This window comes from Bos indicus, chromosome 18, assembly GCF_029378745.1.
Source record: "Bos indicus isolate NIAB-ARS_2022 breed Sahiwal x Tharparkar chromosome 18, NIAB-ARS_B.indTharparkar_mat_pri_1.0, whole genome shotgun sequence".
In the NCBI taxonomy this organism is placed as follows: Eukaryota; Metazoa; Chordata; class Mammalia; order Artiodactyla; family Bovidae; genus Bos; species Bos indicus.
This window is the reverse complement of record NC_091777.1, coordinates 58,979,129-59,006,138: the sequence shown is the minus strand read 5'-3', so window position 1 is coordinate 59,006,138 and position 27,010 is coordinate 58,979,129. Positions and strand designations below refer to the sequence as shown.

The 27,010-nt window shown below is 42.8% G+C and overlaps 1 protein-coding gene across 4 annotated transcripts; it reads right to left on the bottom strand.

Moving 5' to 3' along the window:
- Window positions 1-1,041: 1,041 nt before the first annotated feature.
- On the bottom strand, window positions 1,042-26,429 carry LOC109572286 (zinc finger protein 665-like). 4 transcript variants are annotated; one of them, XR_011561801.1, is made up of 7 exons: window positions 26,275-26,429; window positions 18,962-19,051; window positions 16,907-17,033; window positions 12,808-14,243; window positions 10,848-10,930; window positions 4,758-10,298; window positions 1,042-2,037 (listed from the first exon to the last, which is right to left on the bottom strand). XR_011561801.1 is itself a non-coding variant. In XM_019978950.2 (4 exons), exons 2-4 carry the CDS (start codon window positions 19,028-19,030, stop codon window positions 12,844-12,846), a joined length of 1,596 nt encoding a protein of 531 aa, XP_019834509.2. In that variant the 5' UTR covers window positions 19,031-19,051; window positions 26,275-26,429; the 3' UTR covers window positions 11,772-12,843. The 4 variants fall into 4 exon arrangements, 1 of the variants encoding a protein (XP_019834509.2); XR_002182768.2 differs by having other exon boundaries at window positions 4,758-4,855; XR_002182769.2 differs by lacking the exons at window positions 1,042-2,037; window positions 4,758-10,298 and adding an exon at window positions 10,315-10,522.
- Between the last annotated feature and the right edge of the window lie 581 nt (window positions 26,430-27,010).

Genomic DNA, 27,010 nt, shown 5'->3' with positions numbered 1-27,010 from the left:
AGCCCAAGGGTGTGAATATATGTATGTAAAACTGAATCACTGTGCTATACACCTGAACCTAACAGAACACTGTAAATCAACTATATTTCAATAATTAAAAACATGAAAAAGGAATAAAACTAAAAATGAAAACCAACCTCTGGACCAAGAAATTCTCTCCACAAAGGTAGCAGAGAAAAAAATGCAGAGCTGCATTTAGTTTTTTAAATTGAAGTATAGTTGATTTACAATGTTAATCTTTGCTATACAGTAGTGATTCAGTTATACATACATGTACATTTTTTTTGTATTCTTTCCATTATGTTTTAACACAACATATTGAATATAGCTCCCTGTGCTATACAGCAGGACCTTGTTCATCTACTTTATTTATAGTCAGACTATACTGTTTAAAAGCAAGAAATTAATGCAGGCAACACTGAAGAGAGTTGGGAATTATAGTCCACCTCTTTGAGGATATAGTACATAAATGATTTATAATTATGCTGTTATTCTCTACGTGCTCCTCACACAGCTTCAGAAAACCTCAAGTTAATTTAGTGCCTACCATGCTGTTAAGGAAATTAAAATGAAGGAAGTCTTGTTCAGGGTTCAGTAGCAGGAGAGCAGGCTTCTGACCTGCTCCTGACCTGCTCAGACACTGCCCAGATTCCATGCCTGCCCCCAATCACAGCAAGTCAGGCAGCGCTTTAGATAAGGTAGTAAGTCTTGGAATTCTTGAGCCTCTGGGGGCCTGGCCAGCTTCCTACCCAGCCTCCACAGAGCTGCATTTTTGCACACAGACTGATGATCCCATTTTGTGGCCTGGGATTATAAGTAGGAGCCCTCAAACTGCAATTTGAAGTCTCACCTGTGGGGTGGACACACTGCCTGGGACCCCTTTCCCAACTGGGACTCTAGATTGCTGTCATTCATAACTTACCAGTACTGTTCAAGTCTGAATGTAGGTTCAGCCAAACTTGGTGATATATATGCTGTTACTTCTCTTGTTTCTAACTTTTCTTCTAATGACTGTATATTGAAATTAAGTTGAATAATCTATTAACAATTGAAACTTTATTTGCGTGTAATGAGTGGTTTTGTTGTTGCTGTTAACAAATCCTTTGAACCTAAAACAAATTGAGAGAGTAGTATTGAAATATATACATTACCATATGTAAAATTAGATAGCCCGTGGAAATTTGCTGTATGACGCAGGGAGCTCAAATCTGGTGCTCTGTGACAAGCTAGAGGGGTGGGATGTGGTGGGAGGTTCAAGAGAAGCAGACATATGTATACTTATGGCTAATTCATGTTGATATATGGCAGAAACCAACACAATACTGTAAGGCAATTATCCTCCAAATAAAAATAAATTTGAAATAAAAAAAAAAAAGAAAGTAAAACTTTTGGCAAAACAGCTGTATGGGTTATCTGTCTTGTCTGAAGCGTTTATTTTAAACACAATATACTATCTAATTTTTCTGGGATAGATGAGCTGATGTACCATATGTTTCAGGTGTACAATAGAGTGATTCACAATTTTTAAAGGTTATATTCTACTTAGAGTTATTATAACATACTGAATGTATTCCCCATGTTGTACAAGAGACCTTGTAGCTTATTTTACACTCCCCTACTCCTATCTTGCCCCTCCCCTTCCCTCTCCCCACTGGTAACCCCTAGCTTGTTCTCTATATCTCTAAGTCTGCTTCCTTTTTGTTATATTCACTGTTATACTTTTTACATTCTACATATAAACAGTATCATATAGTATTTGTCTTTCTTATTCCACTCAGCACAATGCCCTCTAAGTCCATTCATATCCATGTTGCTGCAAATGTCAAATGTCATTCTTTTTTATGCCTGAGTAGTATTCCTGTGTCTTCTTTACCAAGTCATCTGTTGCTGGCCGGCTATCTAATGTTTTTATATTTCAATTCTTGACATCATTTCTCCTTTCACTTTTACCCCATTCGCTAGTCCTTCTCAGTCTCTTTTGTGTCATCCAATTTCTCTTCCCATAACTTAGAAGGGGTCTGGAAGCTTGAGAGGGGTCTGAGCGAGAGGAAAGAACAAGAGTCTTTAATAGAACTTCTCAGGACAGCAGAGGATGCCGTGAGAGACCTGCTTTGCTGGAAGTCCCTCATGGCTCGGCCCTCAGGGCAATGCTCCAGAGACACAGACATGAAAAAGACTCTTCTTACACACCCCAATGGCCTTTTGGGAGATACTCACTAGACATGTTGTTTTTAATACTCAAGAACTGGGATGAATGGCTTAAAAACATTCTCAGCTCCCCTAGTGGGTACTGCCATTGCTGCTACAGGTGAAATAATAATTGTAGTTCTGTGGGGAGGTGAGGTCACAGCATCACAAGGTTTTATTTCAGTGCCTGGCTGTCTCCCCCTCACATGTACTGACTGTGGGGACTCTGGCACCAAGCCCACTCATCCTAGCAGCCAGAAGACTCTGGTGAGTATCTTCTTTTTTATTCTGAATATTTTCTCTTTTATTCTGAGCCCTCTCCCACCCATAAGGGCAGGAGTGTATCAAGAATCTGGAGAAGTGCTCATTTCAGAAACAGGATTTTCCCAGGTAGAAAGTGGTCCAGTGTACAGAGTCCTTGGGATGCAGGAATAATTCCTGGAGTATGTGCTGAACTCATGGAGAGAGATGGATAGTTCCTGACTCTGTATATCAATTCCTGATGCCTTTTAATCCACCCTGAGGAGGATGAGTGCTGTTTTACTCTAGTATATTTTAAAATATATATTTTATATATTTATTTAGGCTGAGCTAGGTCTTAAGTTGTGGCATGTGGGATCTAGCTCCCTGACTAGGGATTGAACCTGGGCCCCCTGCATTAAGAGTACAGAGTCTTATCCACTGTACCACCAGGAAAGTCCCCATGTAACTTTTTAAAACAAGGTTCCCCAACCTCTGGGATCTAATGCCTGATGATCTGATGTGGAGCTGATGTAATAATAATAGAAAGAAAGTGCACAATAAATGTAATGCACTTGAATTATCCTAAAACCATCTCCACCCTCTACCTTCTCCGCCAGGTCTGTGGAAACCACTGTCTTCCACGAAACCCGTCCCTGGTGCCAAAAAGGTTGAAAACCACTGCCTTGGAACATAAGGTTCCTTTCTCACTCCTGTGAGGGACCACGGTGACTGGCCATTCACCTCGTGCATGCAGGCATCTTTGGTGAAAACTTATGTACAATAATGTCATATCATTTCCCTTAAAGATAACAATTGGTACAGAACAGACTGGTCAGACAACTAGGGAGATAATGGGACACACTTAAGGGAAGTTTAGTTTAAACATGCATCACCTTCCTTATAAATGTTACTAGTACACTACCTGTGTCCTGCCTATTTCACAAGATGATAGTTTCCTGCATACCAGATGTATGTCTCACTTAGCCTCTGTGCAAATTGATTAGATAACTTGAAATCATTGTCCAAATACCTAGTCTTTTAAGATCAATGACTGTAGTTGTGTAACTCCAGATATGGAAAGAAATAACCAAGGGCCATCATTTCCTGGCTTGTAACAGACTAGCGAGACAGAAGGTCCAGAAACCTTTGGCTACTGTTACAGGGTCTAGACTACTGATGGCACATTGAGTAGCCCACCAACAAAATCCTTGGCGGACCTAGGAATGAGCATTCCCAGCTCCTAGCACTGGGGGACAAATTGGTCACAAATGCCTCCCAAACCTTGAAATTAAGACCGAAAGAGAAGGGACTGTAAAAATAAAGAATGTTGCCCACCAGCCAATTCTACAAGAACCACGTCAGTCACCGCGGTCACTGACCTACAGCTGCCCTGAGAGGATGAAGCGCACTCTATTCTGGGAAAACTGGCAGAACTGGCCTTCAGAGATGGAGATATTTCCAGGAGAAATGTTTTCATGAACCTGGGTCCTTGCATCTTCCTATACTTAGAAAAGCACTGAAACCATTCCCTGGGATGTCTGCTCCCGGTTACCAGCAGCAACCTTCCACTAAGAGGCATGCTTGACCAGGGATTTCACAGGGGATTTCACAGCCCCTTCCCGCAAATCACATGTAAACTGACCTCCGCCCAGAACAGTTTTCAAAACTCTCAGTTTGGCTGGTAAAGTTGTCTTATTGGTTAATTCTTCTTTAATGCTACAACAAAAAGATCTTTTTTCCCTCTTAAGCTGAGCACATCATCTGTTTCAAATGGATGCACTAATTTTATCTCCATGTGGATTTAAAAAAACATCCAAACAGAAACTCCCTGTGCTCTGATTATGGTGAAACCCTCTTTAATTAGGCCAAGACTGACAATCTAGGGCTGCCTGGGAGATGCTGGGCTTAGGGTGCCCTGCAGTCAACAGCCACTGGTAGGCGTGGTTTTTTTCTGCTTTGTTCTTTTTCTGCTTTGTTCTTCCAGAGGCTGGACACCCACACGCCCCATCCCTCCTCCTGCCCTTCTCTGCCCTCTTCTCCGCTAGTCCTCTCTTCCCAGGGCACATGTTCCCTGGTTCCCACTGACCCTCTCCCCTCCTATCCTCGCCCCTCCCCTCTCCCTCGCAGACCCTTTTGTTTTCTGGGCTGAGATTCGCAGGGGATTTCAAAGCACCTTACTGCCATGGTAGGGCATGTAGTCTCTTGGTTAATGGGCCCCATTTTCCAGGAGCACTAAGGACGAGGGAGCTTACTTCAGTCACACTTCCAGAGGAAGGGAGAGTCTCAGTTCAGTTCCTTGGTATCCTAGGTCGGTTTGAGACACATACCTCAGTCCTCGTGCCTTCAGGCTCCCTTCCTGGTTCCAAGGAGGCCGCCCCAGAGTTTTCCCCTCTGGGTTTTCTCAAGACCCACCTACGCGTCTTGCCTGCATCAGAAAGATAAACTCAGTCTCGTGTAGAATTTTTTCCCTTTGCTCTTAGAGCAAGTGGAAGGCATCAGCAAAGACTCATTATTATCCAACTTAGCAGTCTTTCTTGTGGATTTTTGTGTAGAAAATTGGAAAACCAATGAGAGATCACACTTAACCCACCCCTCCACCCCCCAAAAAAGAAATTAGTCAAAGACTATTTCAGAAAAAACATTGTGGGTTTCAGAGCAAAATGATCTCGACAGTTTGAAGCTTCAGATGTGTTCTCCTGATACTTCTCTGTTAAATGTTTTTAGGGATTTCCCTGGTTGTCCAGTGGTTAGGACTCTGTGCTTTCAAAGAAGGGGGCACAGGTTCTAGCTCTGGTCAGGGAACTAAGATCGAACATGCCACAGGGTCTGGGGGAAAAACAGAATAACTTTTAATGTCAATCCTAAATTCATACCAAATCTACAATTTAAATTTATTCACTACACTTGTTTCCCTGCCTCCTGCATGTCATTTGAAATGCTTGTATATGAGTCTATTTCAATAATTATTACATTGTTCCTCACAGAGTTTCATTTAATCCTTTCATTATTAATCAATTATGCCCTATGTAATCAATAATAATTTAGTCTCTCTTTTACAGTGTTTTGTCTCATATCTGTTTCAAAGCCTAGAGTTTAGCCCATCATATTACAGTACAAAGATTTTGGTGGTTACTTTCACTTTATGCTTGTTCTTGGAATAAGGACAAATGCATCTCTGTTACATCATATTAAGCCATTCTTGCCCCTATAAACCCAACACTTCGTCTGGGATAATCATTCTTACAGGGTTTTATGGTAGTCGGTGCTTTATCATCTGATTTTCATTTTAAATATTTATTCATAGGCAACACTGGCCTATAAAAAAATAAACTTATAGACATAATTATAAAATTGCTACCATAACAATTATTAATGAAGATAAAAAGTTAAGAATGGCAAAGGACATCAGAAAAAAAAAAAAAAAGTACAGGTTTTGAGGACACAAAGAGTAAAACTGACACCCTTTCTTCATGTAGGATTGTGGTGAAGAGGCTTGTCTGCGGCTAGAAAACACAGGTTCCATTTCTCACATGGTCACCTAGGGGGCTGCGAGTTTGCATGGTTCTTACAATCTGTACTTAGGTGCTCCTCCTCTGAAAAACAATAACATCTCAGAGTTGAAGAGTCGATGTTGTTACATACAAAACAATACCACTTATGCAACCAGTTGGAAACTATGAATGAGTATTGCTGAATGAAGAACTGTTGTTTAATCGCTAAGTCCTGTAGGCCGCGAGACTCCTTTTCCATGGGATTTCCCAGGCAAGAATACTGGGGTGGGTTGCCATTTCCTATTCCAGGGGATCTTCCTGACTCAGGGATCGAAGCTGGGTCTCCTGCTTGGCAGGCGAATTTTTTACTACTGAGCCACCTGGGAAGCCTGAGTGAAGAACAGAGGATTTCAATTGCCACGTCACCAAGTAACACAAAGCTCACATACTCCTGCAATGTCAGCTTACTCTGAACATGAACCGTGGGGTCTGGGAGGTGGCAGAGTGGCCTCCAGGGATCTTACAGTAGGGGTCATCTCCTTATCACAGACTGTAGTTGGAATCTTAGGGAATTTCTTGTTTCTTTATCAGAATGTCACCATTCACCTCAGGGGACACAAGTTAAAACCCCTTGATTTCACTCTCAGGCACCTGATCTTCGCCAACATCTTGGCCCTCCTTTCTAAAGGACTTCCCCAGATGGTAGCAGCCTTTGGGTTGAGACATTTCCTCGGTGACTCTGGATGCAAACTCATTTTCTACGTTCACAGGGTGGCTGCGGGGGTGTCTTTCAGCACCACATGTCTCTTAAGTGTCTTACAGGCCATCATGATCAGCCCCAGGAACTCCACATGGACAAGTCTTAAAGGAAAAGCTCCCAAGTACACCGGCTTCACTCTTTACCTGTGCTGGATTTTGCACTTGCTTGTAAATACATTTGTGTTCACATATGTGTCTGGGAAATGGAGCAGCATGAACACCACAAAGCAAAAAGATGTGGGATATTGCTCTATTACTCATCTTGATACAATAACATCCACACTACTGGCAGCTTTCTTAAGCCCTCCTAGCACTCTGTCTTTTGGACTCATGACCCTGGCCAGCGGATACATGGTTTTCACCCTGTACAGACATCACCAGCAAGTCCGCCACATTCCTAGGAACAACCGTTCAGCCAGATCCCTACCTGAGATCAGAGCTGCCCAAAGAATCCTTGCCCTGGTGAGCACCTTTCTATCTTTCTACATGCTCTGCACCATTTTTGTGACTTTTATGTTGGTTTTCAATCATCCCAGTTGGTGGCTGATTAACATCTCCTCACTAACACGTTCATGTTTCCCCACTATCAGTCCCTTTCTTCTCATGAGTCCAGACACCTGTGTATCCAGGCTCTGCTCTGCCTGCTGCAGAAGGAATAACCCAGTCCCTAAGCGGGTCAGAAAGCTCTAAATTTTCCACTTGTATTCACAGTGTAAAATCCTTTATTCATTCAGTTTTCGCTGTGTCCAGCCCCACAATGAGCTGTCATATCACAGAGTGGTGAGCAGCAGACTGTCTTCAGAAGTTAAAATCTATTGGTTGGTACAACCACTATGGAAACTGGTATGGAGGTTCCTTAAAAAAACTAAAAATAGAACTGCCATATGATCTAGCAAGTCCACTCCTGGGCATGTATCTGGAGAAAACCATAACCTGAAAAGATACATGTGTCCCCATGTTCACAGCGGCACTATTTATAACAGCCAGGACACAGGGCAACCTAAATGTCCAACAGAGGAATGGATAAAGAAGATGTGGTACAATGGAATACTACTCAGTCATGAAAAAGAACAAAATAATGCCATTACAGCAATATGGAGGGACCTAGAGATTATCATACAAAGTAAACTCAGAGAAAGACAAATATCATATATCAATTATATGTGGATTCTTTAAAAAATGATACAAATGAACTTATTTACAGAAGAGAAACAGACTCACAGATGTCAAAAAAAAAACTTATGGTTACCAAAGGGGAAATGTGGCAGAGAGGATAGATTAAGTTTGGGATTAACATATACACACTACTATATATGAAATAGATAATCAACAAGGATCTACTGTATAGCACAGGGAACTCAATGTTCTGTAATAAACTCTATGGGAAAAGAATCTGAAAAAGAATGGACATATGCATAACTGAGTTACTCTGCTGTACACCTGAAACTAACACATTGTAAATCAACTATACTCCAATATAAAAAATTAAGCAAAAAAAAAAGTATAAGTAACATACACAAAAAATAAAATATATTGAAGACACTGAACCAGTTATTTACTAAGTAAAATGTCATGAGTTTCATTTTCATGAGCTGTTTCAATGTAAGACTTCAGAGACAAGGATCTGTTGTAAAATGTGTGGCCTGTGATTATTTGAAGATAATATAAAGTTTCTCTGAGTATGTGTATTTCAATCTAATAAAAATTTCCCTACAATTCAGGAGGCAGTGAAAAGTAAGAAGAGTTTATGGAAAGAAAGAGCCTTTGGTTTTGATTTACATACCTAGGATGGATCTGGATGGGGGAATAACGTGTCAGACGCTGCACTGAAGGGCAGGTTTTTCCCTGGGTCAGTAAGATCTCCTGGAGAAGGAAATGGTAACCCACTCCAGTATTTTTGCCTGGGAAATCCAATGGACAGAGGAGCCTGGAGGGCCACAATTCACTGGGTTGCAAAGAGTTGGACATGACTGAGCACACATACACGGTATTTTACTGTTGACCACGTTGGGTTTCTTTTGTGTGCCAATGGACACTTGGTTGTGTCCACATCTTGGCTACAGTAAATAATGTTGCTGTGAACATGCTTGTACAAATTTCTTTCTGAGTCTTCTTTTAGTTCTTTGGGGTATATACCCAGTAGCAGAATTTTTGGATCATATGTTAATTCTGTGTTGAATTTTTTGAGGAACTGCCATGAGATTTCCGTATTAGTTGTACCATTTCACATTCCAACCAGCATTGATTAAGGTTTAGTTTTACTACATCCTTGCTAACACTTGTTATTAATATTTTATGGTTTTTGTTTTTTAGATAATAGTCATCTGAATGGATATGAGGTGGCATCTCATTGTAGAATATTTTTAAGATGGAAATTAACAAGCAAAAATACTAACTGGAGAGACTTCCCTGGTGGTCCAGTGGTAAGACTCTGTGCTCCCAATGCAGGGGCCCAGGCTCAACCTCTGCTCAGGGAACTAGATCCCACATGCCACAACTAAAAATCCCACAACAAAGACTGAAGACACTGTGTGCCACAATTAAGATGTGGTGCGGCCAAATAAATATTAAAAAGAATAAAAATATCAATTGGATGTTGGGATATTTAGAGGCTGAAATATTTTGTTAAATGCTGTCTCAGTAAGTTTGAGGGAAGACAGGAGTCAGTTTGAACTTCCACGTCCTCTATCAGGCTTCCCTGGTAGCTCAGTGGTAAAGAATGCACCCACCAATGCAGGAGTTGAGGGTTCAATCCCTGGGTCAGGAAGATCCCCCGGAGAAGGAAATGGCAACCCACTCCAGTATTCTTGCCTGGGAAATCCCATGGACAGAGGAGCCTGGTGGGCTATAATCCACTGGGTTACAAAAGAGCCAGACACTGCTTAGTTACTAAACAGTGATCACTGAGCTCCTACTTTGTGCCAGGCAGTATTCCAAATGCTTAATAGCTACCATTTCACATGAATCTCGAAACAACCCGGCATCGTTCCTCCTGTCCTCCACTGAGGAAATATATCTATGGTGGAATCTTTACTATTTCTAGAAAAGCAGAGGAGCAGGGTGGGGGCTCAGATGGTGAAGAGATCTGTCTGCAAAGCATGAGACTGGGGTTCATCCCTGGATTGGGAAGATCCCCTGAAGAAGGGAATCCCAACCCTTTCCAGTATTCTTGCTTGTAGAAACCCACGGACAGAGGAACCTGGCGAGCTACAGTCCATGAGGCCGCAAAGAGTCAGACATGAGCAACTAACATACACAAACGGGGTGGGGTGTATGGCCTTTTCGTTTATATGGATTTTTCTTTAGGCAAAGATCCAAGGGAACAAAGTAGAAGAATAAAAAAGTGGGAGAAATGGACAATTTCTCAATCATACACAAAGATTAGAATATACCCTTATTTGTGATCACTAGATTTGAGGAGACAAAAAATTTAAAGGAGTTTCAACAATAAACAATATATTCAAGTTTGTGTAACATATATATGTATATATAATGTGTATGTGTGTGTACATGAATTCATATATATGAATTCCCTGGAGGTTCAGTGGTTGAGACTCCTTACCCCCTCTGCAGACAGCACAGGTTCAATCCATGGTTGGGAAACTAAGATCCCAGATGCTACACAGTGAGGCCAAAAGCAATTAAAAAAAAAAAAAAAAAAAAAGATGGTATCTGGCTTATTTTGAAGTGGCAAAGCATGTAAGCAGTCCCCAGAACTTGGAAACAGCAAGGAAACAAATTTCTCCCAGTTCTGTTAAGATACTCACTTTATTATTTTTTTTTTTTTCTAATTTTATTTTATTTTTAAACTTTACATACTCACTTTAGACTTCTGACCTGAACTGGAAGACAATTTGTTTTAATCCACTTAGTTTGTGGTAATTTCTTACAGCCTGATGAAATACAATGTGTATTTTAAGACAAGAAAAAATTTAAACATTAAATATTGTTTGGGCCTCCTCCCTCCCTCCCTAATGTACAGTGTGCACCTGTGTTACACATGATCCACAGTTTCTCAGGGATGGCCATGTCTGCCCAACCAACAGAAAAGGCCTAATATTCTCCCTTTCTTTTGGAACTAGCAATTTAACTTCTTAAAAGAATGGTGTCTTTTCCAAATTCTATACGAGGTCCTGGTGACCTGCTATTCACTTTGAATGTACTTACCTGGACCATGTATCCTTGGTGAACTTCATGTAAAATATCAGTAGGTCTGGGCTTCCCTGGTGGTCCAGAGGTTAAGAATCCACCTGCCAATGCAAAGGACACGAGTTCAATTCCTGGTCCGGGAAGGTCCCACATACCACAGGGTAAACTAAGCCACAACTACTGGAGCCCGCGTGCCCTAGAGCCTGTGTTCCACAGCAAGAGAAGCCACCACAATGAGAAGCCTGCAACTAGAGAAAAGCCTTTGTGCAGCAATGAAAATCCAGAGCAGTCAAAAATAAAATGTTAAAACAATTTTTTAAAATATGTCATTTTGACGTACAATCCTTTGTCTCAAAAATGTTTGTGACTGTACCTTGAACAGTTGGAACAGTTGTCAGAGCTTTTTGAGAATCTACTTCCTGGATTATAATCTGCAGTTTGGCTCGAATAAATTCCCTTTTCTTCTTGATAACTGAATTTTTGTTGGCAAGATGAACTAGGAAACTACTGAAATGATTACAGATACACAAGTCCAAAGAATCTACAAAAATCTCTAGAATAAGTGAGATTAGTAAATTCTGAGGATACAAGATCAACATTCAAAAATCTACTGTATTTCTGCTGCTGCTAAGTCGCTTCAGTCGTGTCTGACTCTGTGCGACCCCATGGACTGCAGCCTACCAGGTTCCTCCGTTCATGGGACTTTCCAGGCAAAGAGTACTGGAGTGGGTTGCCATTGCCTTCTCCTGTAACTGCACAGTGTATTTCTATATTTATATACATTCTGTATTTCTATATAGTAGCAATTAACACATGGAGACAAATTAAAAATAACATGTCCAATTATTCAAAAAGTATAGAAATGTGCTAAACAAAGTGTTGACAGGATTTTGATGCTGATATTTATAAAATACTGGTGAAAGAAACCAAAGAACAGACAAATAAAGACATACAACAGCCATTTATTGGAAGGCATAACACAGAAACGCTGTCAAATGATTGCAAACTGATAAGACATTTTCTATCAAGGTATTTTGTAGAAACAAAAAGGATTTTTCTAAAACTTACATGGAAAGAACTAGAATAGCAAAAACATCTGAAGAAGAATAAATTGTTTGGAGTCACTCTCATTCGAGACTTCTAACATGGTAAAAAGTAATCAAGACTGTGATGTCTGTGGAGTAAGACATACAGGTCAAAGAAACAAAACAGAAAACCCAGAAACAGCCCCCAAACAAGTACTTCCAACTGAGTCTGACAAGGTACCAAGGAAACCAGATGGACAAAGAATTTGAAAAATTATACCCTAGCAACTGATTTCCCATACTAGGGAAAAAAATATGAAAGAAGCTCCACCAAAACTTCACACTTGTACAAATATTAGTTTAAAATTGGTCATAGCTTTAAACATGAAATGTAAAACCGTCATAATTTACATTGTAAGAAGAAAAAACATAGGATAATATCCTCAGGACCTATCTAAGTTTGAACATATTTTTTTCTGCAGTCTGAAATACTTCAGATTAAATTTGAGACTTAGTCATTCCTCACGTGAATGCTCTGAGGCAGACTGTTATGAAAAGTCATGAAGAAATTTAAAATATTCATTATGTTTGTAAGGTTTCTTTCCATTAATGAATTATTTGGTGAATTCTGATGGGATACTGTTGCTGAAAGGCCTTTCCATACTCAGTAAGTCTGGCTGGTTTCTCCCTAGTTTAAATACTCTCAGGACATCAAAGGCATGAATGCTTAATAAGAAACCTTCCCATATTCATTCCATTTGTAAGGCTGCTCTCCAATAGGAATGTCATGATGTTCTTTAGTTTTGATTTTTATACACACATTACATTTTTGTGGCTTCATCAAAGGTGTATGATTCTGGATGTCTAGTGAGCTATGAACTGTCCTATATGTTATATTGATATAATTTCTCTTTAGTATGGACTCTCTGGTGTCAATTTATGCTAGAACTTACAATAAGCACTTTGTGACACTCATCACATTGGTCAGGTTACTCCCTAGCATGAATTCTCCGATGACTCACGAGGCTTGAGTTTTGAGTGAAGACCTTGCCACACTCGTCACATTTGTAAGGTTTTTCTCCAGTGTGGATTTTCTTATGTCTATTGAAGTTTGAACAGTGAATAAAGGATTTGCCACACTGATCACATTTGTAGGGTTTCTCTCCGGTATGAATTCTGCGATGACTAGGAAGGCTTGAACTCTGACTGAAGACCTTGCCACATTCATTACATTTGTAAGGTTTCTCTCTAGTGTGGGTTACCTGATGATAAGTCAGACTCGAATACACACCAAATGCTTTGCCACACTCATTACACTGGTAGGGTTTCTCCCCAGTGTGAATTCTCCGGTGACTTACGAGGCTGGAGTTCTGAGTGAAGACCTTGCCACACTCATCACACTTGTAAGGCTTCTCTCCGGTGTGCATGACCTGATGTCTGGTGAGATGCGAGCTCTGGTTAAAGGCTTTGCCACACTGATCACATTTGTATGGTTTCTCTCCAGTATGGATTCTGCGATGATTGGTAAGGCTTGAACTCTGACTGAAGACTTTGTCGCATTCATTACATTTGTAAGGTTTCTCTCTAGTGTGGACGACCTGGTGATAAATAAGACTTGAAAGTACACTGAAGGCTTTGTCACACTCGTTGCACTGGTAAGGTCTCTCTCCAGTATGGATTCTGCGGTGGCGTACAAGGTGTGAACTGTAACTGAAGCCCTTACCACACTCTTCACACTTGTGATGCTTCCCTCTCGTGTGGATTCTTTGATGTCGAGTGAGATGTGAGTTCTGATGAAAGGCTTTGCCACACAGGTTACACATGTGAGGCCTCACCCCTCCATGGGTCACCTGATGGCTGGGGCGCTGGGAGCCGTCATGAACTGCTTTGTTATCGTGGCTGCGTCTGTAAGGATCTTCCCGAACGTGTGCTTTCTGGTCTTGTATGAGTAGTGGAGAATGCCAGAAACTGATGCCGTATCCATCAGAAACGTTGATTTGGACAGGAGGAACAATTCTTGGAAGTACTGAAAAGGAGGCTCCTGTGTTGTCAGCCTTCTCAACCTGATGACACACGTAAAACTGCCCTTCGGCTGGGAAGACAGGCAGTCCAGTCAGATATGATGGAAAGCTTAGCGCCAGCCTGCTTTCAATTGGCTCGTTTCCTTTGTCTCTTGGACAAGTGAGATTTTTTGGATGGGTGGCAGGCACTCCCTTCTGATTACTTTTGTCACTTTCCCGTGGGTACACGTTTTTCTGGATTTTCTGACAGCCTTGGTCCTTGGTGTCATGGCTTTTGTGTCTTCCCGACAACATTGTCTGCAGGATCCCTCCTGTGTGACTGCTCTGTTTTGGTGCTGATCCCTTCAACACACGTTTAGGAGAGGTATCTGCAAGACAAAGAGAATCGCATGTCTCCTGTTAATTATAGCTGGGAAAGAAATATTTCACATGGAAGAACATGGTATTATACCGAAAGGACTACATGCTTTGGACAGATAAGAAATGGTGCAACCCTGATCTTTCCTTTTTGGGAACACACCAATAAGAAATGGTGCAACCATGATCTTTCCTTTTTGGGAACACACCAGGAATATTGGCAGGAGGTGCACACAAATATTGTTTGATTCTACTTTTGAGTCAAATAGTCAAAGTTACAGAGTCAGAAACTCTTTCTAGTTACAAAGTCCCTGGTAAGATGCCAGGGATGAGGTGTGTCAGGGGCAGGAGGTGTGGGGAGGGGGAATGGGGACTTAATATCTAATGTGGACAGAGTTACACTTTAGGAAAGTGAAAAATTTGGGAGATGGATGATGGTGAGAGTTACACAATGATGTGAATGTACTTAGTGCCACTGAACTGCATAGTTGTGTGCATGCATGCTAAGTCACTTCAGTCGTGTCTGACTCTGTGACCCTGTGGACTATAACCCACCAGGCTCCTCTGTCTATGGGATTTTTCAGGCAAGAATAGTCTGTGTGTTGCCATGTCCTCCTCCAGGGGATCTTCCCAACCCAGGGATCAAAGCTCTGTTACTTCTTCTGCATTGGCAGCCCGGTTCTTGACCACTAGTGCCACCTGGGAAGCTTGAACTGCACAGTTAAACATGGTTAAGATAGTATGGTTCATGTTCTGTGACTTCTACCATAATTGAAAAAAGTGAAAGAAAAAAAAAGGGTGATTACATGTAATTCAAATTAATTTTAGGGAAGCCTACTTTAAATAATCAATGGCTGAAAACCTCAGCATGCAAACTTACGTTAGTCCTGACAGGGGTATTTTGGCATCATGACCTAAACCCACATATTACTTCACAGAAAACATGGCTGCTTCATGTTTGAAGAAAGAACTATATTACACAGTAACAATCTTACTGCTCTCCAGGCAAGAATACTGGAGTGGGTAACCATTCCCTTCTCCAGGGGATCTTCCCCACTCAGGGATTGAACTCAGGTCTCCTGCATTGCAAGAAGATTCCTTACTATCTGAACCACCAGGGAAGCCCATATTATATATGTTTACTATATACTTAATGTATAGTAATAATGCTAAAGCATAGTACTCTAATGGTAAATAAGCCACAACAAATTTAATTAGTGAGTAATATAAGTAAATGGCACTTTAGAATTGGAAAACCGTATCTGCCCTGTGGAAATGAGGAAGAATTTAATAAAATGTTATAAAAATAAAATAATTCTCTGAATGCCACTTCTAAAACCATACTCACTTAGAATGGCCATTCTGCCACATGAACAAATGGTGTGAGTCGGTTATACTGTGAAATACATCCTGAAAAATCATTATCTATAGGTTATAGTGAAGATCAGTAAACAGTGAAAAACCATAACGGAAAAGAACATGAAAAAGAATGTATATAGCTGTATAACTGAATCACTCTGCTGAGCCACAGAAATTAACACAACATTATAAATCAAATACATGTAAATTAATAGAATTAAAAAAAAAAAAAAAAAAAAACACTGGAGGGTAGGGAGCAAAGGGCATGTGGGCAGTGTTTGTACGTGCCAATTTGTGGGAAGATAAACGTACTTGGGCACATAAAACATTGACCCAGGAAGAAAAGAGAAACTGACCTAGCAAGTAGTATGATACTGTCCTTTCTTAACTGTATGACATGGGGCCAAAAGGAAGAGACTTAAAAGATAGGGAGTGTGATGAAAAGGGAAGAAACCAGGCCAAGAAACACAGACTAGAATAACTGCTGTCAGGGACTGGGGGTGACAGAAATGAGGAGGGGTTGATAAAAGGGCTCACAATTTCCATCATAAGATGAACAAGCTCTGAGGATTTCACATATAACATGACAATGACAGTGAATAACATTAATACTATAAAACTGAAATGTGCTGAGAGAGTAGAACTTAAGTGTTCTCACCAAAACAAAAAATAAAAGTAACATGTGAGGTAATTTGTGTGTTAAGTAACTTCATGGAAACCTATTCACAATGTGCATGTATATCAAGTCACTGTGTTGTACAGTTTAAATATACTATAACTTTATTTGACTATATCTCAATAAAGCTAAAAAACCATTACATGGGACTTCCCTGGTGGTTCAGTGGTTGATTTTCAACTCCCAATCCCGGGGGCCTGGGTTCGATTCCTGGTTGGAGAACTAAGTTCCTGCATGCCACACAACACAGCTTCCCCCCGCCACAATCCAAAAATTCATCCACTGGCTGCCTGATTTTTAATGCATAGGGCACAGTATATAATATGCAGATACCTAGCTGTCTTCCAAGAATTTCTGAATCAAAAGCTCAGGGGTAGAAAAGAGGGAACTGGATATTTTTTATTTGTTACAAGGTTTGGTGCATATTTGAGCTCTGGAATCACCCTCGACCATGAAATGGGAAGGTCATATGAAGAAAGGACAAGTTCAAAGTCCTGCTGCATTAGGAAGCTTTTCATGTCTGAGTCAACAGGGCTCTGAGCTCAGTCAGGCAATGCAGGCGCCCCCAAGAGTTACAGGAGGGAAAATGCAGAGCTACCCATGGGCAGATTCCAACTTCTGGAGGGAAGTGATCCTCACCCACAGAGAGCAGGTTTCTGAGGGTCTCCACCATCACTTCTCTGTACAAGGCCCTCTGAGCAAGGTCCAGGCATTCCCACTCCTCGGGAGTGAATTCAATGGCCACATCTTTGAATGTCAACCGTCCCTGAAATGAAAACACATTTCACCAAGGGGCCCACCAGGAAAGTCTTATTTTCACACAAAATGAGAAAAGGAGAGAGGTGTAAGGATTGATTTTGACTAAAGTGAGTGTGGTTACAGATTCACTGAAGGTACTTTTGAGCAAGTTATGTGTCTCTGATTTTGGTTTATTATACTTTTCCACGAGAGGTTATAACAGCCTCTAAATCAGTATATATTTCCCATTTTTATGGACAATACAAGAAACACACACAATCGACACAGGATTATCTGTATAGAAATGTGAGACAGTATGTTCCACACACCAAGTAATATTCAATGTTAAGAGGAACTAGAGCAGCAATGAAATCTTTAGAGATGACAGTGTCTATAGTGACTTTAAAGAAACTGTGATGACAGCAACAGGGATCTCATCAAGTGTTTTAACACTTCTCAGGTGCCATGCATTCCTCTAAATGCTTTGCATGTACTAATCGTATAACAACATAATAGCAAATTTTAAAACATCTGAAAAGAATCTAAAAACAATGGATATTTGTGTATGTATAACTGACTCAATTTTCTGCACACCCAAAACTAACACAATATTGTATATCAACTATCCTCCAATAAAATTAAAATATCAAAATAAATAGATAAGCAAGTAAATAAATAAATGAAAAACAAAACAGAAACAGACTCATAGACATAGAAAACAAGCTTACGGTTACCAAAGGGAAAATGTGGCATGAGCAGGGGGCGGAACTGGGTGTGTATACACACTGCTGCTGCTGCTGCTAAGTCGCTTCAGTCGTGTCCAACTCTGTGCGACCCCATAGATGGCAGCCCACCAGGCTCCCCCATCCCCGGGATTCTCCAGGCAAGAATAATGGAGTGGGTTGCCATTTCCTTCTCCAATGCATGAAAGTGAAAAGTGAAAGTGAAGTCACTCAGTCATGGTAGCAGCCTGGTAGGCTGCAGCCTACCAGGCTCCTCCGTCCATGGGATTTTCCAGGCAAGAGTACTGGAGTGGGGTGCCATTGCCTTCTCCGATACACACTACTATGTATACGATAGATAAACAACAAGGACCTACTGCATAGCACAAGCAACTCTGCTGAATACTCTGAAATAAGCTAAATGGGAAAAGAATAGACACATGTGTATGTGTAACTGAATCACTTTGCTGTATACCTGAAGCTAACACAACACTGCTATTAAACTATACTCTAATATAAAATAATTAAAAACAAATTTTTTAAAATAAAAAAATCAAGTCCCATACATCTGAAGGCAGCAACAGTTGTGTCACAGACATTCTAAGAAATCTGCCTCAGGTCAAACAGCTAAAGATGGTAGAGCAAGCATATAAACCCAGGTGTTTAGGTTCTAGAATTAAATGTAAAAAACTTAAGTCATATGAAATCACCAAAGGTACATTGACAGAGGGTTTCTTGAGCAAACTTGAAACAAGTTCAAGGCTAACAACCTAGAATCGCATAAAATGTCATCACGCACACATGCAGAAATACATTAATTACTCTTATTTAACTCATGAATGCCACTGTGTGGAAAAATTTTAAGACAATGAAAAATATATAAAATATAATTTCACAACTCAATACCATATAACTTATATAGACATGATGATATGTATTTTATAAAAACCACAGGCTTGCACACCTGTGCATTCATGCACACATGTATATGCACTTAAATTTACTGAAATAAAAGGAATTGTCTCTCTATGACCACAATGGAGCCTTTTCAAGTTTCTTCATCACTGAGTCACGAGGATCTAAGTGGAGACAACAGGCCCTGAGGGAAGGCCCCGCGTGAGTGTGCGTGTACAGGAGTCAGACAGGATACTCCAGAGTCAAACAAGATTCGCGAGTCTGGAGAAGGGCATTTCAGGAAGGACAGGTGGTAAATCAACTGAGAATATGACTTTACCTTTACCTGAGAAAGAGCCATTACCTGTTCTTTCCTCTTCCTCCTCGTCTGGGTTTTTTCCTCAGGCATCGTGAGACTTTGGAAGTCAGTCTTGAAAGTGGAAAACATGTTATTTAATGCTTAGAGCCAACATACCCCCTTCCTGAGCCCCAACCACACACACAGGGAAGCCCTCACCATGTGAAACAGACAGTCCGCTGTGCTCACTGTCTCAGGAGGGACGCAGGACGGTCAACTCCCGCACAGAGACCAACACGGGACTTTCCCACATTTCCCCTCGGATCACACTGCCCTCCTGGTGAGGCCTCATGTACACAGCAGCAGGGAGCACCTCCGCTGACCCCACGATGCCGTTCAGGTCACACAGTCCCACTCAGAGCAGAGCACCCTCCCCTCCCCCAGGGCCTGAGCTCAGTCTCAGAAGTGGAGGCTAAGAGCCCCGGTCCTCAATGCAGGATCCAGATTGGAATCATCTGCGGCTCTGTGCACATTCCTGGCTTCCCAGGTGGCACGAGTGGTAAAGAACCTGCCTGCCAATGCGGGAGACTTAAGAGATGTGGGTTTGACCCTGGGTCAGGAAGATCTCCTGGAGAAGGAAATGGCAACCCACTCCAGTATTCTTGCCTGGAAAATCCCATGGACAGAGGAGCCTGGTGGGTTACACTCCATGGGGTCTCAAAGAATCAGACATGACTCAGGTGACTTGGCATGCACACATGCAAACATTCCTGTGGCTAGGCCCCACACAACTGTCTGAGGAGAGTCTCTGATGGGAAAAGGAGCACAAACCTGTCTATGCAAAATGCTTCATGGACCTAACATGAAGGCTGGGTTGCACACCACTCCGAGGCACACCCAGCACGGCCCCACGTTCTGTCTCTCTCTGACCCGTGGTGAACTGCTGTCACCAGGAGCCAGCCACAGAAGGGGAAGGAGCAGAAGAAAACACACCAAGCAGGCCTTAAAGAACAGAGGTGGGGGTGAGGGCGGGGCTGGCATGGGTGCAGGGAGCTCAGAGATGGCTGCACTCAGAAGGTGACGTCAGAACAAAGACCTGGGGGAGGAAGCCATCTACATCTGCTGGGCCAGAGAGTTCTAGGCAGAGGGACATTCCCTTAAGGGCCCTGAGCCGGTAGCAAACTTGGGGCTGGAAGGGGAAAGAGAGCTGTGCCTCCGGAGCAGGGGAAGGGGACGGGGAGACAGGAGTGGCGGCCAGAGAGGCACAGGGTGGGGAACCCAAAGAGGAAGGACCAAACATTCTTCTCCCATCACTTAAGAAAATTTTGAAAACTATGTGTTCTTTCTTTCACTTTTAGTAAACATCTAATCTTTGCTTTACCTTAGACAGTAAAACATTTACAAATTATGGAGTATGTATGTCAAAGCATGCTGAGATATTCACCTAAGCCCTGGAAAGTACAGGGTTGCCCTTAAGCAACCTTAAGGAGGGCGGCAGGGGGAACAGGACCGGAGGTGGTCAGGACCAGTTCTGGACAAGTTAAGGCAGAGATGCCTGTGGGTCGTCCCAGCAGAGATACTGAGGAGACAGTCGGATGCAGAACTGACAGTTTAGGGCAGAAGTCTGAATGGAAAGGATAAACTGGGACACAAGTAGGTGGGGTTGAAAGCCATTTGATGAGATGATGAGGAAAGGCAGCGGGTGTAGACAGAGAAGAGATTCACGGACTAAGCCTTGGGATGCTCCCATATTCAAAGACCAGGGAGTTCAGGAATTCATCAGACGAAACTAAGAAGTGAACAGGGAGGGGAGAAGAAAATAAAACAAATAGGCAGATAGGCTTGTAGAGGTTAGTCAGACATCCTCAAAACCAAGGTCTCAAGGAAAAGGGAGTGATGACTGGTGGCACCTGTGGCTGACGGGAAAAGCAAATGTGCCCAGGAAGTTAAATACTGGCCTTAGAAACGAGGTGCTGCTGGGAAGGTAAACTGGTGAAGCCACTATGGAAAACAGTAGGGAGGTTCCTCAAAACACCAAAAACAGAGCTACCAAATGACCCAGAAATCCCACCCTTGAGCATATATTCAGATAAATCTACAAGACATGGAAGCAGCCTAAATGTTCATTAACAGAGAAATGAATAAAGAAGATGGAATACTTAGGAATATTACTCAGGCATAAAAAAGAATGAAACAATACCATTTGCCATAACATGGATAGACCTAGAGATGATCATACTAAGTGAAATAAGCCACAAAGAGAAAGCCCAGGCAACTATATTCAACATCCTATGTTAAACCATAATGGAAAAGAATATGAAAAGAATGTATATACGTGAAAGTGAAAGTGTTCACTGCTCAGTTGCGTCCAACTCTTTGCGACCCCATGGACTGTAGCCTGCCAGGCTCCTCTGTCCAAGGAATTCTCGAGGCAAGAATATGGAGTGGATAGCCATTCCCTTCTCCAGCGGATCTTCCTAACCCAGGGATCAAACTTCTGGGAAGCCTGTGCCTCAGATGGTTAACAATCTGCCTGTGATGCAGAAGATGCCACAGGTTCGATCCTTGGGTGGGGAAGATCCCCTGGAGGATGGCATGCAATCCACTCCAGTATCCTGAGTGGGTTGGATCACTTTGCTGTACAGCAGAAATTAACACAACATTGTAACTATACTTCAATAAAATAATTTTTTAAGCAAAGAGGCCTGTGACTCTAAAAAAAGAAAGTGTCGGTGCAGGTAGGGACCATGTGACCAGTAGACAGTAATCCCCACTCCCCTGGCAGCAAGGAAGGTAGGCTGTGTCTTTCCAACGAGAGTCCCACCTAGTGATGATCACACTAAGGGAAGTAAGCCAGACACAGAAAGACAAACAGTGCATGATACGACTTATATGTGGTATCTTAAAGAAAGAAAGACACAGATGAGCTTATTTACAAAACAGAAATAGACCCACACAGAAAACAAACTTATGGCTACCAAAGGGGAAAGGAGGGGGTAGGAATAAATTAGGAGTTTGGGATTAAAATATTCATTACTATAAATAAAATATAACCAACAAGGACCCACTGTATAACACAGGAAACTCCACTCAATATTTTGTAATAACTTATAAGGGAAAAGAATCTAAAAAAGAATATATATATATATATATATATATATATATATATATATATCTGTGTAACTGTGCGGTACACTTGAAATTGGGGTATCCCTGGTGGCTCAGAGGTCAAGAACCTGCCTGCCAATGAAGGAGACCTGCAGAAGACATGGGTTTGGCCCCTGGGTGGGGAACATCGCTTGCAGGAAGACACGGCAACCCATTCCAGTATTTTTGCCTGAAAAATCCCATGGACAGAGGAGCCTGGCAGGCAGTCCATGAGGTTGCAAAGAGTCGGACACAACTGAGAGACCAGATGACAACAACAACACTTGAAGTTAACACAACAACGTAAACCAATTATAGTTTAAAAAAAAAAAAAAAAATTCCCCGGGAGGAGCCTTTCTGCTGCAGGTGTTTTGCTGTGGCGTCACTGCCCTCTGATTCTTCAGAGATCTTTCCCTACCTCATGGCTCTCTTCTGGTATTTTGCCTCCAGGCCCATACCCAGCAAGTTCTCCCTAGTGAAAACCATCTGCCAGTTGAGCTGTTTGAAGGGCCCCACTGATCCACTTCTAGAATCTGATGCTCTTACAAACTCCCATTGGGTCCCCACACATTCCCCAGATACTCCGTGATGAACCTCCCGCCTATGACAAAATCGCACAAACCCCAGCAATTCATGAATTCACAATGAGCCCAGCACAGGCTTTGGTTCCAACATCGTAGGATGTCTTTTCACTCGGCCTAATTCCACTTCATTCCTCAAGTGTGACCACGAATTTCCCAATTAAACCCACACCTGCACATCTCAGTCTCTGCATCTATGTCCCAGGGAACTTGAGCTAAGATAATAGCACTCCAAGACGCAGCCCCATAACCACCCATTAACCCATCTGCAGGTGTTCTAGACAGACCTTACACTGCCTTTCCAATGGTTCTACACTTGCTCCAGGACCCTTGATGTAATTCCTTGGCAGTTCAGTGTGAGGACTCAGCGCTTTCACTGCAGGGTGTATGGGTTCAATCCCTGGTGGGGAACTAAGATCCTGCAAAATGGACAGTGCGGCCACAAACAAACAGCACCATGTAGGGACAGTCATTGCGTGCCCTCCTTCTGATCTCCCTGACCTTCTACCCCACACTAGGAAAAGGGAAAAGGGTGACCGATAACCAGCTGAGTCAAATCACTGCCTCCTGGCTGAATAGGGACTGCAAATGGAAGTTATCCTCTGATACAAGTAATTACAAAAATGTACAAGCCTTTCAGAAAGGAGTTTTGCAAATGTCATCTTCACGTGCCTAATTTAACCAGATCTTGAATGCATTCTATGAGAACTGAAGTGAAAGTAGCTCAGTCGTGCCCAACTCTTTGCGACCCCAAGGACTAGAGTCCATGGAATTCTCCAGGTCAGATTACTGGAGTGGGTAGCCTTTCCCTTCTCCAGGGGAGCTTCCCAAGCCAGAGATTGAACCCAGGTCTCCCACATTGCAGGTGGATTCTTTACCAGCTGAGCCACGAGAAAGCAACACCCAAATATCTCACCCCCTCATCATCCATCTCCAGTCAACTCAGCACTCATCTGGCTCCTTCTCTTTCCACAGCTCCCAGTTCCCCTCTCATCATTTCTACTGGCTTTTCCATGTTTTCCTCCCAGGTTTCTGCTGATTTTGGTCTCCTCCCTGTCTGCTGTTCTCCCCTTGGCCGAACGATTCCTCCTCTCAGCCTTGTTCTGCTCCACTCTGGGGACTTGTTTCCAGCCCTGTTGTTCTTTCTCCCCAATCACCCTGATTGCATCACATCTTCATGGATTTCTGCCTCTTTCTTCCCCCACCTTTGCTCTCTGCTGTGTTCACTCTTTTCCTGTTATACCTGCCTCATTCCTACCCTCTGTCCCCCAGGCTCACTCTGCTTTTTCCCTGCTTTTTTCTCCTTCTGCCCCTCTCGTCTCCCATTGTCCCTTCTTTCTGTACCAGCTCAAAATTGCTCTGTCCGCCCACTCTCTTACCCCTCTCCCCCACTCTAGGTACAGTGCTCTTCTTGCGGATCAGGGGCCTCCTCTTCCTGTTTTGCTTTCCTTCATCTCCCTGGAGAATCCCCCTACCCCAACCTTACTCTAAATAATCTGGATCTTCCTTTCTCCCCCTGCTACTTTCTCAGTTTATTCTTTCACTCTGTGAAACAGAACAAATAAAATTTCTAAAATGTGGAGTCTGGAGGTTTTCAGGGAAAGGTCTCAGGCACTACCACTGGGATTCAATTACAGGGACTTTCCCTGGTGGTCCAGTGGTTAAGAATCCCCCTTGCAATGCAAAGGATGACAAGGGTTCGATACCTGGTGTGGGAACTAACATTCCACATGCCCCAGAGCAAGGAAGCCCACAAGTCACAGCAAAGATTCCCGGTGCTTCAACTAACACCCAATGCAGCCAAATAAACAAATATTTCAAAACAGAAAAAGATATTGAACACTTGATGGGGGGAGGGGGGGCAGTAAAAAAAACAATTACAAATGCCAAGAAGACAATTACAAACCCCAACAGGAATTATTCTCCCTGCCCAGGAGCCCAGTCAATGGGAAACACCTTGGCTGTGTTTCCAAACTTTCCAATTCCCTCCAAAGGACTTTTGTTCAAAACAACTACTCCCGACTTTCCCCTTTTTCTCTATAAAGCAATTCCTCATCATGGCTTGTTGGTCTTGCCTATGATTTTCTGCTACTGTTTGCCTGTCCTGTATTGCAATTCCTAAACCCATTCTGCTGGTAAAATAACTGGCTGTTTTATTTTTTAGGACAATAACCGTTTCTTATGACTTCCCTGGTGGCTCAGATGGTAAAGCATCTGCCTACAATGTGGGAGATCTGGGTTCAATCCCTGGGTCAGGAAAATCCTCTGGAGAAGGAAATGGCAACCCACTCCAGTACTCCTGCCTAGAAAATCCCATGGCCAGAAAAGCCTGGTAGGCTACAGTCTACGGGGTAGCAAAGAGTCGGACACGACTAAGTGACTAAACTTCATCTATCCTTCACTGTGGCATCTGTGGATGGTTCCCCTTCAGTTTTCTTTCCTCATTTTCCTAATTCTCTCAGTGGGTCAGTCTCTCAGTGGGTCAGTCCCTCAGTGGGTCAGTCCCAGGTATGGGATGTGTGGATGAAGAATGTCGCCAGCCTTATCTAAACAAAGGATGTTGCAAGAGCCACTGCAGCCACCCCAACTGTGCACTCTGAGGGAATTCAGGGTGGAGAAAAGCCATAGATACTATGATAAAGTGCATACCAAAGGAATGACTTCCATGTACCCAAAAGCTAACATTTTCCTATGCATAGAAAAGTACTAAACTCATTAGCTTGAGATGTCTGGTTTCCTTAAATTAACTAATCTTTTGATGTTCCAACTACCTGTTTTTTGTTTTTGTTGCTGCAAAACTCTTATATACCCTGGTTCCTCCCTTACTTCTTGAGAGATCTGGGAGGCTGTCTTACAGGCTTAAGTCCTCAGTTTTATCTGCCAAATGAAACAGAATTCTCAACTTCTACGTGGTGCATTCCCGTCCCCCGCCCCTCAAGTGGATACATGGGATTAGATTGTTTTTAGCCCTGTCTGACTCTTTTGTGACCCCCATGGACTGTAGCCCGCCAGGCTCCTCTGTCCATGGGATTTCGCAGGCAAGAATACTGGAGTGGGTTGCCATTTCCTTCTCCAGGGGATCTTCTCGACCCAGGGATCCACCCACGTCTCCTGTTTGGCAGGCGGCTTTTTTTTTTTTTTTCACTGAGCCATTAGGGAAGCCCTGGAATTAGATACCTATTAATTTCACATTAATAGGACACATTATTCAGTGGGGTAGAATTTCGGACACAAAAATCATGGGTGTCTCAAGACAGGCTCTTTTTAGCCTCCTTCCCCAACGCAAGGTGAGGAGAGGCGGTGACTAACACGGGGAGGCCTGGGGATGGGTACGACTCTGCTGAGGAGTGTGCGAAGTGAAGGGACGTGAGTGTGTCTCGGGAAAGTAGCGGACTCTCCAGAGCCCCAGCGTCACAAAGAGGACGCGCCCTCTCCTGCACCCGGGCGGCTGGCGCTGTTCTCCAGTGGCCGAGAGGGCGAGGTTGAGGGGCACGCAGCGCACGAGTGGCAGCTCGCGGATTTCAAAAAGACGGAGAAGCGGCACCCCACCCCTACCCCCTCTCAAGGCGATGTCCGTATTTACTTCGGGTAGAGGATGAGTGCCGGAACGTTAAAATTCGTACTGACCCTCAGACCCAGGTATGGAGGACAGCGTACCGCAAAGCGCAGGTTTAAACAAGAAAGATGAAACTCACGCTCCCGTAGGGCGACCTTCGCTCCGCGATAACCGCTTCCGGGTCGGCAGGAAACTGCGCAGGGGAACGAAGAGAAGAGGCGGGGCAACCCGGAGGCGGGGCAATTCGGGGTCGGGGCCTGGGCTGGGCGGGAACGTGGAGGCGTGGAAAGAGGCATAATTGGACGGGGCCAAGCAGGGGCGGGGCCAGGGCTTCCGCTCTCAATGCCTCTGCGTTGTCAGGGCTTGGAAGGGCTTGACTGTTTCTTCTGTGCATGTCTCTTGGTTTCGTTGTTTTTTTTTTTTTAAACGATACATGACTTTATTTACACAACTGAAATTATTAGTCACCTTGGTTACAAAAGCAAATTAACATGGTATGCTTTAATAACCTTTAAAAAATAGATTTAACAAATTTTAAACGTACAGATTGCTACTCAATATTCAGTAATACTTAACAGTAACTGCTGTATATATCCATATGAAATTTTTGTCTGATAGGACCAACAAGTATGAGTACCTTTATAATTTAGGAATAGACAATTAGATTATGAGTCAAGGGTTAATTCCTCATCACTTGGTCAGCCAGTCCACTTCCCAGGTAGCACAGTGGTAAAGAATCCGCCTGCAATGCAGGAAAGGCAGGTTCAATGCCTGGGTCGGGCAGATTCCCTAGAGGAGGAAATGGCA